The sequence below is a fragment of the Myotis davidii genome, unplaced genomic scaffold (assembly GCF_000327345.1).
Source record: "Myotis davidii unplaced genomic scaffold, ASM32734v1 scaffold178, whole genome shotgun sequence".
Taxonomy (NCBI): domain Eukaryota; kingdom Metazoa; phylum Chordata; class Mammalia; order Chiroptera; family Vespertilionidae; genus Myotis; species Myotis davidii.
The window spans coordinates 48,808-64,851 of NW_006290668.1; the positions used below are offsets into that span (position 1 = coordinate 48,808).

The 16,044-nt window shown below is 47.2% G+C and overlaps 2 protein-coding genes across 2 annotated transcripts in view; both read left to right on the forward strand.

Annotated features, from left to right (window-relative positions):
* LOC102772779 (chromosome unknown open reading frame, human C19orf47) overlaps positions 1-7,505 on the forward strand; it is a 54,684-nt gene extending 47,179 nt beyond the window's left edge. The window contains exon 9 of the mRNA XM_015563850.1: positions 7,426-7,505. Within this exon, the coding sequence (XP_015419336.1) occupies positions 7,426-7,460 (35 nt within the window). The 3' untranslated portion in view covers positions 7,461-7,505. The remainder of the gene's footprint in view (positions 1-7,425) is intronic.
* Positions 7,426-16,044, forward strand: part of AKT2 (v-akt murine thymoma viral oncogene homolog 2) — a 33,113-nt gene continuing 24,494 nt past the window's right edge. The window contains exon 1 of the mRNA XM_006763666.2: positions 7,426-7,545. Coding sequence (XP_006763729.1) covers positions 7,500-7,545 — 46 coding nt within the window. The 5' untranslated portion in view covers positions 7,426-7,499. The remainder of the gene's footprint in view (positions 7,546-16,044) is intronic.

Below are 16,044 nucleotides of genomic sequence, written 5' to 3' on the forward strand. Positions count from 1 at the left end.
AGGCAGGGAAAGAACCCCAAGGGCATCCCAGCGCCAGGAAGGAGACCTCACCCTACTCTTGCAGGTGCCTCGAGACGCGGGGCCTCAGCCTCCTCTTCTGCCTCCCTCATCCCATCTGTCTTGCCTGGTGTAGAAACCAGGTCAGGAAGAGGAGGCGGGAGAAAAAGGATCTGACAAATGGCAAAGAAATGAAAATTTAATTTATTTTGAGCCTGTCCTAGGCACAGAGCTTTACTTGGTACATATTCATTCCACAAATATATATTAAGCGGTCACTGTGTACCCTGCATTCTACTGTGCAAGGCTTTGAGATCCACTGCTGCCCCAGATAGGCCAAAGCTCCTGCCCTTACCATGCTGACCTCACAGTGGGGAGAGGTTGACAATAAACTGATAAGCTGGTAAATATGTACAATCACGTGAGTGATGATAAGTGCTTATGGAGAAAAATAAAGGTTATGGGGAGGTAGGATGGATGTACTTTTGTCTAAGGATGTTAGGAAGGCTTCTCAAAGAAAGTGAGCAGAGATTGAAGAAAGTGGCTGGGGCTATGTGGATACCTGGAGAGGAGCCTCCTGACAGAGGCAGCATGTGTCAGGGCCCAGAAGTAGGGGTGTGAGCAGGTACCACTGAAATGGAGTGTGTTTGGAGAAGCAAGGGGGTGACAGTGCAGACCTCATAGGGTCCTGGGGCTCCTGTTAAGGACTTCGGCTTTTACGCTGGGTTACCTGGGCACACCAGAAGGTTTGAGCAGAGGAGGGATGGGCTCTGACTCAGGTGGTCCCAGGGTCCCAGACTAGAGGAGTGAGGACAGAAGCATCTAGGCCTCACAACCTTACTAAGCGGCAGGAACCACCCAGCTAGTTTTGCAGATAAGGAAACAGGTTTGGACGGACCCTTCCCAAGACTGCCAGCCAGGACGAGGCCGTCATCCAGGGCCTCTCTCCGCTTGGCCCTGCACCACCCTATAGAACGCCTCTCGTGCATCTGACCCCCAGCACTGTGAGATGCAGCTTCTGCAGGAGCTACGGTTTGGAAACCATTGAGAAATAAGACAGATGAAAGTAAAAGTAAAAATGTCTTAAAGAAATTTTAAAATAATTATACAGTGTTTGAGACATAATGATAGAGTAAGTGAATGATACCCATGTACTCAGTGACTGTTTTAAAAAATAAAACCTGCCCAGCCAGTGTGGCTCAGTGGTTGAGCGTCAGCCTATGAACCAGGATGTCTCGGTTTGGTTCTAGGTCGGGGCACATGCTCGGCTTGCGGGCTCAGTCCCCAGTGGGGTGTGCAGGGGGCAGCTGATCAGTGATTCTCAAACCCTGCCAGTGCAGCCAGAACCCCCTATTCAGTCACGTCCTCCTCCCTGCTCAGAGCTGAGCATAGAGTGCGGTGAGTCCGTTCCCATTCAGTTTTCTGTGCAAAATGTACTCCCTAAAACTCCAACCCCCCCCCCCCCCTTAATTTTCCAGGCTTCCCTGTTCCCTCCTGGAGTGCCTGTCCCTCCTCCAGCAGAGTCTGGGTCATTGTATAGATGGGTGCACTGTGGTGCACTTGCCTACAACCACATAGCCAAAAAGCTGCAGAGCCCGGGGTTGAAATTTGGACCCTTGACTCCAGATTCCCCCTCCTTACTCATTGGTAATCCAGCCTTCTTGAGGCGAAAATCCAAGCAGACCTGCCTTGGAGTCAGGGGAGTCCTGGAAGCCAGGAGGCCCAATTTTGGCTCCCCTGTATCTTCTGGATCCCCAAGGAAATACAGAAAAATACGTTAAATCCATTTTATGCAGTATGATATAACAACTGCAAAGCAGAGCCTGATGTGATCACCATAGAACCGGATCTGGCCCATTTGAAATGAATAAAATTAAAAAAAAAAAGACCGTACCCTTTTATGTAATGATGTTTACTTTGAATGTATATTAGTTCACACAAACACTCCGTCCATGCTTTTGTTCTGGCCCTCCGGTCCAGTTTAAGAACCCATTGTGGCCCTCGAGTCAAAAAGTTTGCCCACCCCTGCCCTAGAACATCATCAGCTCCCAGCAATAGCGCCCCCTCTCAGTTACTCCCAAATGTAACCATTCTCCTGACTTTTGGATAGTTGTTGTCTTGATTTTCTTTATGCCTAGCTTACAAGCTAGAACGGCATCCCTGAACAAGTAGTGTCATGTTGCCTGTTCTGCACTTATATGAATGGAGCCTTACTTGATTGTTATTTTGTGTCTGGCTTCTGTCATTCAGCATCACATTCTTACACTTCATCCCCGTTGTATGTGTCAGTAATTTGGTCCTTTTTATTGTTGTATGAATTAACCTCATTTTGTTGATCCTTTCTTTTGTGGGTGAACACCCAATCTGTTTCCAGTTTGGGGGTTACTGTATGCTGCTATGAACAGTCTAGTGCAGTGGTCGGCAAACTCATTAGTCAACAGAGCCAAATACCAACAGTACAACGATTGAAATTTCTTTTGAGAGCCTGATTTTTTAAACTTAAACTATATAGGTAGGTACATTGTTATTAACTTAATTAGGGTACTCCTAAGCTGGCCTTTGCTAAAAATTTGAATAAACGCGAAAGTCTCGGTCCATTCAACTTTAAATTCACGGTTTTCGTCTTCCCTTTTTCTTTGCTTTTTCTTTGTAGCCATGTCAAACAGGGCACCTAAAAAAATGTTTCATTTTATAATAATAAAGCCACCAACACAAAATAATTACAATTCTTATATTAAAAAATAAAATACCTGTAGGATTTGCAGCTGATTGGAAAAATACAGGTAACTTTATGCTTCGAGTAGGTACTTTTCTTTTTTATTAGTGTAGATATGGTTATAACCACATTATGGCATATACAGTTTAATAATTTTTTCGAGTAGGTACTTTTGTCACCCGCACACAATTTGCAGATGCGACTAGCGCTAACCATGCACAGTGAGACTGCTGACTGACTGGCTCACTCAGCTCGTGCATGAATCGCGCGCACCTCCCCCGCGCTGCATATCCCGCGGCCCGCGGGTCTCCTGTCGTCCGACCCACTGACACCCCCCACTTCTTCTTACGCCACATCTTCCAAATAGACTCGCCTAGGCCAAAAACCGACTTCTGCGCATGGGCCACGGAGTTTCAATTGCAGTGTACGCATGTGGTATTTTGTGGAAGAGCCACACTCAAGGGGCCAAAGAGCCACATGTGGCTCGCGAGCCGCGGTTTGCTGATCACTGGTCTAGTGCATCTTTTTTTGGTAAACAAATACACTCATCTCTATTGGGGGTTGTGGAATTGCTGGGTTATGGTGTAGGCCAGGGGTGGGCAAACTTTTTGACTCGAGGGCCACAATGGGTTCTTAAACTGGACCGGAGGGCCGGAACAAAAGCACAGATGGAGTGATTGTGTGAACTAATATAAATTCAAAGTAAACATCATTACATAAAAGGGCACGGTCTTTTTTTTTTTTTTTAGTTTTATTCATTTCAAAGGGCCCGATCCGGCCCGCGGGCCGTAGTTTGCCCATGGCTGGTGTAGGCATATGTTGAATTTTAGTTTTTACTGCAAAGCAGTTTTCCATAATGGTTGACCATTTGATACTCCGACTAGCAGCTATTCCTTAACATCATTGTCAACACTTGGCTGTCAGCCATCTGGTGAGTGGGTTTAACTTGCATTTCCCTGTAACTAATGAGATTACGTGTTCTTGGTTGTGTGGTGTCTTTTCCTGTGAGGTGCCTTGTTCTTTTCACCCTGGTGGTTCTCTAGCTGACAGCTATAGCTCCGGCCCAGGCCTTCAGCAGACTCAGATCCGGACAGCCTAGGGAGCAGCAGGGAGTGGGGGTGGGGCCATGCAGGTGCTCTCCACTGTGGGGCATGCTGCTTTCAGGCCACTGGCCAGGGCAGGCCCCCTGTGTGCGGACACTTGGCCTCTAGAGGCTGGTCTCTGACCTCCATCGCAGCTCCCCAGGGAGCAGGCCATCCTCTTGGCTGAGGTGCCTGGTGTTTCATCACCGCAGGACTGCGTCACAAACACCTCAGCAGAGGCGCCACCCTCAGTGGGAGGACAGGGCAGGATCCAGGCGGGAAAACTAGGGATCTTCCAGTTCCTCCCCCTGCCTTAGCCCAAGCTATTGCTGGCTTCTTAGTCGCTGAGATGGGAATGTAAAAAGTGACTGGTGTGCCGGGGCCTCCACCACTGCTTAGCTGGGAGACCCAAGGTAACCGGCTTTGCCTTGCTGTGCCTCTGCCTACCCTAGGTGTGGTCACTGCCTCTCTAGTGGGTGGTTGGGAGCATTTGACACATTAAGCGCCCTGTCCATCACTGGTGACTGACACTATCTTTCCGTCCGGACGACAAAACGGGCTGGGCGCTTACCGTGTTAAGAGAGACTCCATGGGAACGCTGTCACCCTGCTCACAGCTACCCAGCTGGCAGTGACTCCGGACTCTGCAACCCTGACCACTCCAGGTCACACGTGGCTGCCTTCGCTTCTCTCTTCCTATCACGGCAGCCATGTGTTTGCGGGTTCTTAGGGGCTAGGCTGTGGGCTAAACCTTTGTACACACTGGGCGCGTCAGTGCTGAATCACGGAGGCTCCTTGAGGTGAAATGAAGTTGCTGGGTTGGGAAGGGGAGGGGAGAGGAGCGCTGAGATTGGATACCAGGCTCTGTCCTTTCCATCCACAGCACCCTTCCTTTGGACTCTGGGTCCATCCCAGCCCTTTGGGAACTATTCCAGACTGAACTCCCTCCTGGGAAAGTGCCATATTGGCCCGTGTGTTGGGGAGGAATTCCCTAAGCTCCCACCACAGCTGCCGGGCCCTCCGTGTGCTCCCAGCCACCTCTCCTGGCTTCTGACCTGCAGCCACGTGGACCCTTGGCAGTTCTCCCTGCTCACAAGCTCCTTTCTGCTTCAGAGGCTTTGCACTTGCTGTTCCCCTGCCTGAAATTCTTTTGCCTACATTTCAGGACTCACCCTGCTCACATGTCCCCCACGGCATGTGGCTGACATAGCTCCTTCCCCTGCCGTCCTTTTCTCTTGCTTTGTTTTTATTCTCAGCGGGGTCGCCACCACCTGCCATTGTTACTGTCTGCTTCCCCACCGGAAATGCGAGCTGCACGGAGGCAGAGGCTGTGTCTTAGTGATGCTCTGTGTCTGGCACCCAGGATAGTCTCTAGAGCTTAGGACACCCTCACACAAATGGGTGGCATGATTGGACTCTGGAAGTGTTTCTGTGGCTGTGCCTGTTCCTGGGCTGGGGAGCGGGGGTGTCTACTGGGGAGACTTGGATTCATTCACTGTGTACTCAGCCGATACCCAGACGTTGTGCTGGCTCACTGTGAGCACTAGCAGGTGTGGGGAGAATTGGTTGAGGAAGTGCACAGAGGGCACCCAGTGAAGCCTCTGAGGTCAGGAGGGCTCCTTGGAGGAGGAGTCGGTTCAGCTGAGACCTCCAGGAGAGAGAACTCACGAAGGTGTGGGGAATGGAGGCCAGAGGGAAGGCCTAAGTGACAAGCAGGCAGAGAGTAGGATGGGGGAAGAGGGATTGGGGAGGTGGTGCCGGCTGTAATCATTGTCATGGTCATAGCCTTTATTGAGGGCTTTCTAGGTGCCTCTTGGCTTACAGGGAGAGAAGGCCAGATTTAGGTGGGATGTAGGAGCTGAGTGCAGAGGTTGAGAACCCAGGGAGAAGACTGGTTAGGGGAGAGGAGAGGAGATGATGGGAGGTGAGGGAAGGTGGGGCCCGGTGGGAGCAGTGGTTAGGAAGCTGGGTGGCTGGGACCACCTGGTCAGCTGGGTAGGAGACAGAGGAGTACAGGCGGGCGGAGCCCGGGTCCTGAAGGGCCTTGAATCCCAAGCCTAGGAGCTTGTCACTTTCCCGAGGGCAGTGGGAAGCCATGGGAGGGTTTTGAGTAGGGGAAGGACATGGTTAGGTTTGAGGTCCTTCTGGCTGTGGAATGGGGGAAAGCTAGAAGGGGAGGAGTCTAGGGAGCAGGTATAGCGGGACCCTGCTGGGAAAGGATAGCGCTGGCCCTGAGCCAGACTCAGGGAGGGCTGGATGGAGAAACTGGTCACATTAGTGATTAAAACAGACAGGTGGGATATTGAGGATTGAAGGTCTGACAGTCCTGGGTATTGGGTTCATGGGGTGTGAGTCCTTCGGGGTGCCTGCCATGCCTACTGGTGAGGGGAGCCCCTGTTGCTGCTTCTGGCCCTGTCTTTGCAGGTTGGAGTTCAGAACATGATTTCTCAGCCCGCTGTTTACTTCCCTGTCACAGTTCATCTTGTCTCTCCCCTGCTTCCTCCCACTTACCTCCTTCCCTCTGCCCAGCCCGGCAGCTTGCCACGGTCACATGCCAGGCAGTAGTGTGTCCAGCCTACCAGCTCCCCTGGGGCACGGGAGAAAGCTGATGCCCACAGTGTCCCTAGAGGCAGCTGCCACTTCTCTGGGGCCGCAGTAGCTCCTGACCTGCTGTCCGCAAATAACCCTAGGCGAGGAAAGGCGAAAGGCGCCTTGGGCTCTGTGGCTCGTGGCTCCTGCCCAGGCCTGCGGCCCCAGGTAGGGGCCTGGCTGGTGGCTGCCTCCTGTCGTTCTCCCCTCCACCCTCCCGCCTGGGAACCTGAGACAGAATCAGCAGCCTCGGCGTCTGTCAGTCTATCAGCTGCTGGTCCCTGAGGACAGAAAGGGAGGTCTTAGGGAAGGAACCAGGGCCTTGATCAAGCCCCCGGGACTGGCTCCTGGGCCCCAGACAGGTGTCTGCACAGTAGGTTGCTTTCCTGGAGCACCTGAGGCCCTCTTTTTTTTTTAATGGGGCAAGGAGGGACCTGAGGCTGGGGAGCGAAGTGGGGTGGCCTGAGGCAGGGGAGTGGGAGTACTTGGTTTGCTAAAGATGGCAGGTTGTTGGCCTGGTTTGGAAAGGAGAGAGTGAGTGAGAGTGTGTGTGTGCTGGGGGGTGGCAGGCAGATGCTGTTGGCTTTGAGCACTCCCTCAGGTGCCCAGGGCTGTCTGATTCATCTAGGTTACCTCAGTGTTGGGGCATGGGAGTGACGCTGGGGGTGGGGCCATAGCTCCCTTACCACCCTCCCAGCCTGGAGTGAGGGTGGGTGGATGGGCTGCCTCTGCTCAGTGTGGGTGTTGTGGGTGTTGAACACAGGGTCTGGCCTGCACATAGGCCATGGAGCTCTGATCCCTGCAGAGTAGGGCTCTGTGGCCAGGGTTGTGTCCTTCCTGCTCCCCCACCTCTAGATTGGGGTCCCTGGAGACGCAGCCACATCCCCCCTTACTCCCACCCACTAGTTCTCCCACTCTCATTGGCTCCACCATGTACAGAACAAACAGCATTCACAGGGGCCACAGAGCCTGGAGGTCCCCTGGGAAGGGGCTGGGGCCCAGTCTCCCTCCAACTCTGATGAGCTCCTCTCTTGTCTTGCAGATTGTGCTCTGTTCCTGCATGTCCTGCTGCCCTGAACTGTCCTGAGCTAGGTGACAGCGTATCACGCTGCCACCATGAACGAGGTGTCTGTCATCAAAGAAGGCTGGCTCCACAAGCGTGGTAAGGGACCACTTATGCCTGTGGGACTGTGCATCTCTCTCTCTCTTCCTCCCCCCCCCATCCCCTCCCCTCCCCGCTCGTCCTGGCAGCTGATGTTGTGAGAAGCAGAGGTGCAGGGTCTTCACAGCATCCCAGCCAGTAGCTCCTTACCACTCATTTCATGAAATCCTTCAGCAGTAGTCTGGGCAGAGGAGCTGTGGCTCTGCCTGGGGTCAAGTCTCCGGGTCTACCTAGATACTTTGCATGAGCCCGCAGGCCAAGCTTTGAGCTCTGCTTCTGCACTAGTGACTTCATTCATAGCCCCATTTTATAGGTAAAGAAACTGAGGCTCAGAGAAGGGAAGTCATTAATTGAAATAACACACTCATTCAGCAAATACTCATCGAATGTGTGGTATATGCCAGGGTGTCCCAAGCTCTGGGGACAGTGTGGTGCCCTTACAGAGTTTTCATTCCATTGGGAGGTGGGGACAAACAAACAAATATGCAGACATGTGATGGTAGTGGTGATAAGTACTGTTGTGAAAATAGGAACTCTGAGAGGGAAGGGGCTGGAGAGAGATGGGTGGTCAGGGGAAGTCCTTCTGAGGAGATGAATAGAGGCTGGAGCAGGTAAGGGAGCGGGGTAAAGGTGACACAAGGACAAAAGTGGAAGTGTGGCTGGAGCAGGGAGTGAGGGAGGGAGAGCAGGAGGAAGTGGCATAGTGGAACTCTCTAGGTGATTGGAAGCCGAGGAGGTTGTGAATCGTGGTGTGACCGATCTGGTTGTACTGGTGAGCAGCCAGTGACTGAAGGTATTTACAGGGTAAAGACTAAGAGACAGACCTCTAGGTCCCAGGCTGCCTGTCCATAAAACTGTGGCACTTACCGGCTCTGCTGCTGCATGCAGCTGGGAAGGAGCACAAGCTGAGAGCTGGCTTGTCCAGGCTGAGGGGGAAGGAGGCAGGCTGTCCTGGCCTCCTGGACCTTCCTCTAGGGAGGGAGGGTTTCAGGCCTGTGATAGCTGCTCTTTGTGTGCTTTCATTCATTCAGCAGACATTTATTGAGCAGCTGCTGTGTTCCAGGCACTTATCTGGGCACTGGGGATATAGCAGTGAACCAAACAGGCAAAATCCCCGTCTTCATGTTCATGTCTTACATTTAATGGGGAGGGCAGTGGCCCTGGTGGTAAGTGCCATGGAGAAAAACCAAGCATCATGTACAGGAGGGGCTGTAAAACAGGCAGGGGGCACTGCCATAAACAGGGTGGTCAGAGAGAGCCTCGCTGAGAGGGGCCCATTTGAATAAAGACCCGAGGGAGGGAAGGGAGTGAGTCCCATGGCTAACTGAGGCAAGAGCATGAGGGTGAAGGGGACAGCCCACGAGTCTGGAGAGGGGAGTGGACAGGCATGTTTGAAGAGGGCAGGGAGGCTGATGGGGCTGGCCTTTAGGGAACAGGGAGAAGTGCCCACCCGTCCTGCCCTGTCCTAGGCTGCAGACAGCAGTGATGAGGGGCAGAGACAGTTCCCCAGGCCAGGCCTCCCCCATCAGACTGGGCAGGGAGATCTATTCCTGTTGCCCTCAAAAGACAGGGGTATCATTCAGGACATGTCAGTCTACCTCTCAGATTGGGCCTTGTGTTTGGGGCCATCGATGGAACTTTCTGAACCTGGGCAGATGTCAAGGTTCTAACCCTGGCTCTGCCACTTCCTCTTGGTGTGACTGTGAGTAAGCTGTCACCTCTCTGAGCCTTGGTTGCACATTTGTAAAATGGGTTAACAACACAGGCCTCTGACACTGTGAGCTCCTTGAGGGCAGGGGTTTGATCCAGTTTGTTTGCTGCGGTAGCCCCAGTGCCTAGAAAACACATGGCATGCAGTAGGTGCTCAGTAACCAATTGTTGAATGAATGGTTGAGATTGTGTGTGTGTGTGTGTGTGGTGGGCAGGGGTGGGGCGGGGGGCGGGCAGAGACCAGTGTGGTCTGTGGGCCAGAGTCTCAAGCTCCTGATTTTCCCAAGGCCCATGGGTGTGGGCTGGGGTGGGTGCCCTGGAGGTGGCTGGAGGACTGTGGCAGGGATGGGGGTTTGTCTCTAGTCCAGGTCTGCTGAGAGCATTAAGTGAATCTCAGCCCCTCTCAGGCCTTCACTGTCTTCATTTGTGCTACAGGGAGACCAGATGAGCTGTTGAGATGGCCTACCTGGGACACACTTGCCTTGGGTTTGCACCACACACACGTATTTGTTTCACTCCTGGGCCTCTCAGTGCCCGTTGTTCTGAGCAGCAGCTGGCAGAGATGGGCAAGGCAAGGTGGCTTCTGCTGACTGCAACTGTTTTGGCACCTGCACTAACCCACCCCTGGTGTTTACAATAATAGCAGTCCCAGTTTACTTTGTGCCCATTCTGTGCTAGGCATGGGCTGTGCTGGAGGCAAGCTCAGTTTTGTTGCATTTTCTTAGCTGTCTTGTGAGGCGGGCATCTTACAGATCAGGACACGGAGGCTAAGCAGGAAGACTGACTCGGGGTTCCTTTGAGAAGGTGGCAGCACTGCATCCTCTGACTTTGAACCAGTGCTTCCAAGGCCTGGTCCACAGGCTGCTTCTTGCCTGGTAAGGTCTGTTCAAAGAATGGCTGAAGTGAGAGCACCGTTATTGGAGTGGCTCATGCTATGTGCTGGTTCCCTTTCCAGAACAGCCTCTGCCAGGCCCCCCCAGGCTGGTCCTATCTGCCAGTTTAGAGGCAGAAAGTGTCGTGGTCAAGAGCGTGGACAAAGCAAACCCAGCTCCATCCTAGCTATTCTGGTCAACAGCTATGAGCCTTGGGCAAGTAATGGGACCTCTCTGTGCCTCAGTTTCCTCATTTGTAAACTGGGATTATTGTGGGGATGTTTTTTCTTTCCTTCTAGGTTTCTTTTGTCTTCTTAGCTTGTTCTTAGTATAAAACACTATAGGTTAAGTGCCTGGATCATAAGCTCATCCCCAAACTAGTTTCAGATTAAGAAATAGAACAAGACAGTCTCCAGAAGCCCCCTGCCACTCCCGAGCAGTAACTCTCCTAATTTCCAATAGCATAAGTGAGTTTTTCCGAGTTTTGTTTTATTTTTTTTAAAAATTGAGGTGAAATTTACATAACACAATATTAACTACAGGCAGTCCTCAGGTTACATCGGACTCGATACTACATAGTTTCGTGGTTACGTTGCCATCTCCCATTTACAGTATATATTTAAAAAAAAATTCCGTCATTTCGACGTATGTATATATGTGCTTTATGTTTTTTATTATTTATTTATCACAAGTAAAGGCCAGGAATTGTTATTTTTCTTTTACATTTTTTTTTTTATTTCTTTCACTTCATTACTGCTGTGTATGTGCTCCATGTGAGTGATGTGGGTGCTTATGTAGGTGGGTTCCGACTTACGGCGAAAATCGCATTATGTTGCACTGTAGGAACGGATCTCCGAAGTAACCCGAGGACCTACTGTATTTTCAAGTGTACAATTCAGTGGCTGTTAAGTACATTCACAGTGTTGTGTAACCACTACCTCTGTCTAGTTCCAAAACATTTCATCACCCTAAAAGAAGGCCCTGTACTCATTAAGCACTCAGTTCCCTTTCCCCCTCCTATCCCTGCAGCCACCAGTTTGTTTCGTCTTTATGGATTGACTTGTTCTGGATATTTCATATAAATGAATCAAACTATTTGTGGTCTTTTGTGTCTGGCGTTTTTCACTTAGCATAATGTTTTTGAGGTTCATCCATGCTGTAGCATGGATCAGCACTTCATTCCTTTTTATGTCCAAATAATATTCCATTGTGCGAATATACCACATTTTGTTTATCCATATCTGTTGATGGACATTTGAGTTATTTCTTCCTTTTGGCTATTGTGAATAGTACCGCAGTGAATATTTGTGTACAAGTATTTGAGTACTTCTATATTTATAATCTGTATTTATGTAAATTACACAAATTAGATCAAATATCCTATATTTATATGCTAAAAGTCTATATAATTAGATAACACATAGATGTAAATAATCTGGGTTATATATTCTATATTTATAATCTTCAGTGTATTCTATATTTAACTTTTAGAAGAAGTGCCAAACTTTTCCATATGGCTGCACCATTTTACATTTCCACCAGGTTTGAGTTTCTCCACATCCTCACCAACATTGTTCTTTTCCTTTTTTAATTGCAGCCATCCTAGTGGGTGTGAAGTGTTATCTCATGGCTTTGATTTGCATTTCCCTAATCACTAATGATGTTGAGCATCTTTTCATATGCTTGTTGCCCATTTTTATCCTTTGGAGAACTGTCTAGTCAGGTTCTTTGCCCATTGTATAATCAGGCTATTTGTCTTTTTGTTGTTGAGTTGTAAGAATTCTTTATGTATTCTAGATACTAAACTCTTATCAGATATATGATTTGCAAATATTTTTGCCCATTTTTTGTTTGTCTTTTTAGTTTCTTGATAATGTTCTTTGCATAAAAGTTTTTAATTTCAGTGAATCTACTTAATTTTTTCTTTTGTTGCTTGTATTTTGGGTGTCATATCTAAAAATCCATTGTCAAATCCAAGGTCAAGAAAATTTTTTTATAGCCCTGCAAGTGTGGCTCAGTTGGTTAGAGTGTCGTCCCATGAAGCAAATGGTCACAAGTTCGATACCTAAGTTGCTGGTGGCTTCCATCCCTGGTATGGGAGGCAACTAGACAACTGATGGATGCTTTTTCACATTGATGTTTCTCCTTCCCCCGCTTCCCCCCCCCCTCTTCCTCTCTCTAGAATCAATGAAGAACATATCCTCAGATGAGAATTAAAAAAAAAAATATTCTTGATTTTTTTTTTTATTTTTAAGAGAGCCTGAGGGAGAGAGAAACATTGATTTGTTGTTCCACTTATTGATGCGTTCATTGGTTGATTCTTGTATGTGCCCTGACTGGAAAACAAACCCTCAACCTTGGCGTATCAGGACAACACACTTACCCACTTAGCTACCTTACCAGATCCAAGGTCAGGAAGATCTACCCCTATGTATTCTTCTAAGAGTTTTATAGTTTTCTTATATTTAACTAGATCCTTTTGAGTTAATTTTTGTATGTGTGATACGGTGTGAGGTAAGCATCCAACTCTGGTTTTGTTTTTTGTTTTTTGCATGTGAATATTCAGTTGTCCCAGTACCATTTGTTGAATGGTCTTGACACTCCTGTTGAAAATCAGTTGACCATGGGTTTTTTTGTTTGTTTGCTTGTTTTTGACAATTCTATTCCATTGGCCTATATGTCAATCCTTATGCCACACTGATTCAATTATTTTAGCTTTGTAGTAAAATCAGAAAGTGTGAGTACTTTTACTTTGTTGTTCTTTTTCAATATTGTTTGGCTGTTTGGGGTCCCTTGCCATGTGAATTTGAATTCCATGTAAATTTGAGGATTGGCTTTTTCATTTCTGTAGAAGAGGATGTTGGAATATCGTTAGGGGATGTGCTGACTCTAGATTGCTTTGGTAGTGTTTTCATCTTAAATATATCAAATCTTTCAATTTGTGAACACAAGATGTCTTTGAATTATTTAGGTATTTCATTTCTTTCAGCAATGTTTTATAGTTTTTAGTGCATAAATCTTTTACCTCCATATGCTATTGTAAGTGGAATTGTTTTCTTAATCTTTTTTTGGATTGTTTACTGCTGGTGTATAGAAACACAACTGATTAGCCTGTTCTTTTGCTGAATTTGTTTATTAGTTCTAGTAATTGTTTCATGGATTCTTTGTGATTTTCTAAATATACAGGATCATGTCATCCTATATAATAAAAGCCTAATATGCTAAGTGTTCGGTCAACCAGTTGGCCGTTCAACCAATAAAAGCGTAACAGGATGATATGCTGAGGCTGCTCAACCGCTATGACATGCACTGACCACCAGGGGCAGATGCTCCATTCAGTATGTTAGCTTGCTGCTGGGGTCTGGCCAGTCGCGACTGAGTGAGAGGGGCTGGACATGCCCTGGAGCCCTCCTGCGGTCCCTCCCCTGTGGACCAACCTCCTCCATCCCTCCCTGGCCCCGATCGTGCACCGGTGGGATCACTAGGGCTGGCCGGTGCCCTCTCGCAATCCAAGACCCCTCAATGGATATCAGAGAGCTGGTTTCGGCCCGATCCCATATGCCAGGCCGAGGAACCCCACTGGAGTATGAATTCGTGCACCAGGCCTCTAGTCTTCAAATATAGATAGTTATACTTATTCTTTCACATCGGATGCCTTTTATCATTTTATTTTTCTCTAACTAAAATGTCCAATAACATGTTTAATAGTGGTGAAAGTGGACATTGTTGTCTTGTTTCTGATCTTAGGGGATCCTTTTGGTCTTTCATCACTGAGTATGATGTTAGCTGTGGGTTTTTCATAGATGCTCTCTATCATGTGGAGGAACTTCCCTTCTATTCCTAGTTTGCTGAGTATTTTTATCATGAAAGGATGTAGGATTTTGTCAAATGCTATTTCTGCCTCAATCGAAATGATCATGTGTCTTTTTTCCTTCATTTAATATTAAATTGAATGATTTTCATATATTGAACCACCCTTGCATTTCTGGGATAAAACCCACTTGGTCATGGTGTGTAATCCTTTTAATCTGTTGTTAAACTTGGGGTTTTGCTAGTTTTTGAACTTTATATACATGAAATTATTTAGTATCTAAAATTGGAAGAATTTAGTAAGTTAAAACCTATAAGATATACTTAGGACAGTATGTGGCACAAAGTACCACTATAATGTTATATCATCATCAGTATCATTTAATGCAGTGGTTCTCAACCCTCCTAATGCTGCGACCCTTTAATACAGTTCCCAACCATAAAATTATTTTTGTTGCTACTTCATAACTGTAATTTTGCTATTGTTATGAATCGTAATGTAAATATCTGATATGCAGGATGTATTTTCATTGTTACAAATTGAACATAATTCAAGCATAGTGATTAATCACAAAAACAATATGTAATTATATATGTGTTTTCCAATGGTCTTAGGCGACCCCTGTGAAAGGGTCGTTCGACCCCCAAAGGGGTCGCGACCCACAGGTTGAGAACTGCTGATTTAATGGATAGCCCCTTAAGAGGAAACAGGGATTCAGAAGTGAAATGACTTACTGGCGGCCGCACAGCAAATATAGCCCAGAGCTCACCTTGCCATCCTATTTCACATGTGCCATGTGAGCTGAGGGCTTAGACACTCTTTGCAAAGTAAGCTGATGATAAGAGCATTTGTTGAGCGCCTACAGTGTGTGCTCGGCCCTAAGCTGGAGGCTGTATGCTTGTGATCGCGTAGTTTTTAACAGTTTAAGATATAATTTGCATACTATACAATTCAGCCTTTTATTTACTTATTTAAAAATATATTTGTATTGATTTCAGAAAGTAAGAGAGAGGGAGAGAGAGGTAGAAACATCAATGATGAGAGAGAGTCATCGATCTGCTGCCTCCTGCACACCCCACACTGGGGATTGAGCCCACAGCCTGGGAATGTGCTCTGCCCGGGAATTGAACCGTGACCTCCTGGTTCATAGGTTTATGTTCAACCACTGAGCCATGCCAGCCGGGTGCAGTTCAGCCTTTTAAACTGTACAGTTCAGTGGCTTTTAGTACCCAGAGTGTGCAGCCATCTCCACAATTAATATTATCGCATTTTATTACCGTGCTCCTGCCTGCTTTCCTGTCTTCCCTCCTCCCACCTAGGTGCCTCTTGTGGTGCACAGTCTCACACACTGCTGTTCATGTCTACGGATTTGCCTAATCTGGACATTTTATGTAAATATGCTCTTCTAATTTGTGGTTCTTTTAGTTACGGTTCATCTGTGTTGTAGCGTGTGTTCATATTTTGTTTCTTTTTATGATTGAATAGTATTATATTATGTGGATATGCCATACTTTGTTTATCCATTCATTAGTTGATGGACTTCGGGGTCATTTTCACTTTTTACTATTATGAATAATGTTGCTATGGGCATTTATATACAAGTTTTGTTTCACCATCTCTATTTTTATCTTTTGAGGACTTAAATAGCATTTTATTTTATTGAAAACTTTTATTTTATTGAAATAAAATTGATGTACACTATCCTGTTTGTTTCAGTTGTACCTCAGGAATTTGATATTTACCAGGTGTACTGGTTAATAATGCGGATTTTTTTCACTAGATGGAGTTACACATTTGTTGATATATATGCAATTTGATATGTATGCTGTTTTGTTGTATTGACAACAGGCTTCAAAACTTCATATGACAAATTTTCAGAAGGTGTTAACATCATAGATATTTTTACACTTAAAATTGTAGATTTTCATGCCAAAAAAAGCATTTGTGGGAAGTTTTAATTCATTATTTTGAAGAAAAGTGCTGCTGAATACTTCGGGAAGCTTATGGTGAACATGCTCCATTTCAAGATACTTGTGAACGTTGGTTTAAACACTTTAAAAGAGATTATTTCGGTGTGAAAGACAAAGAATGTCCAGGTCAACCGAA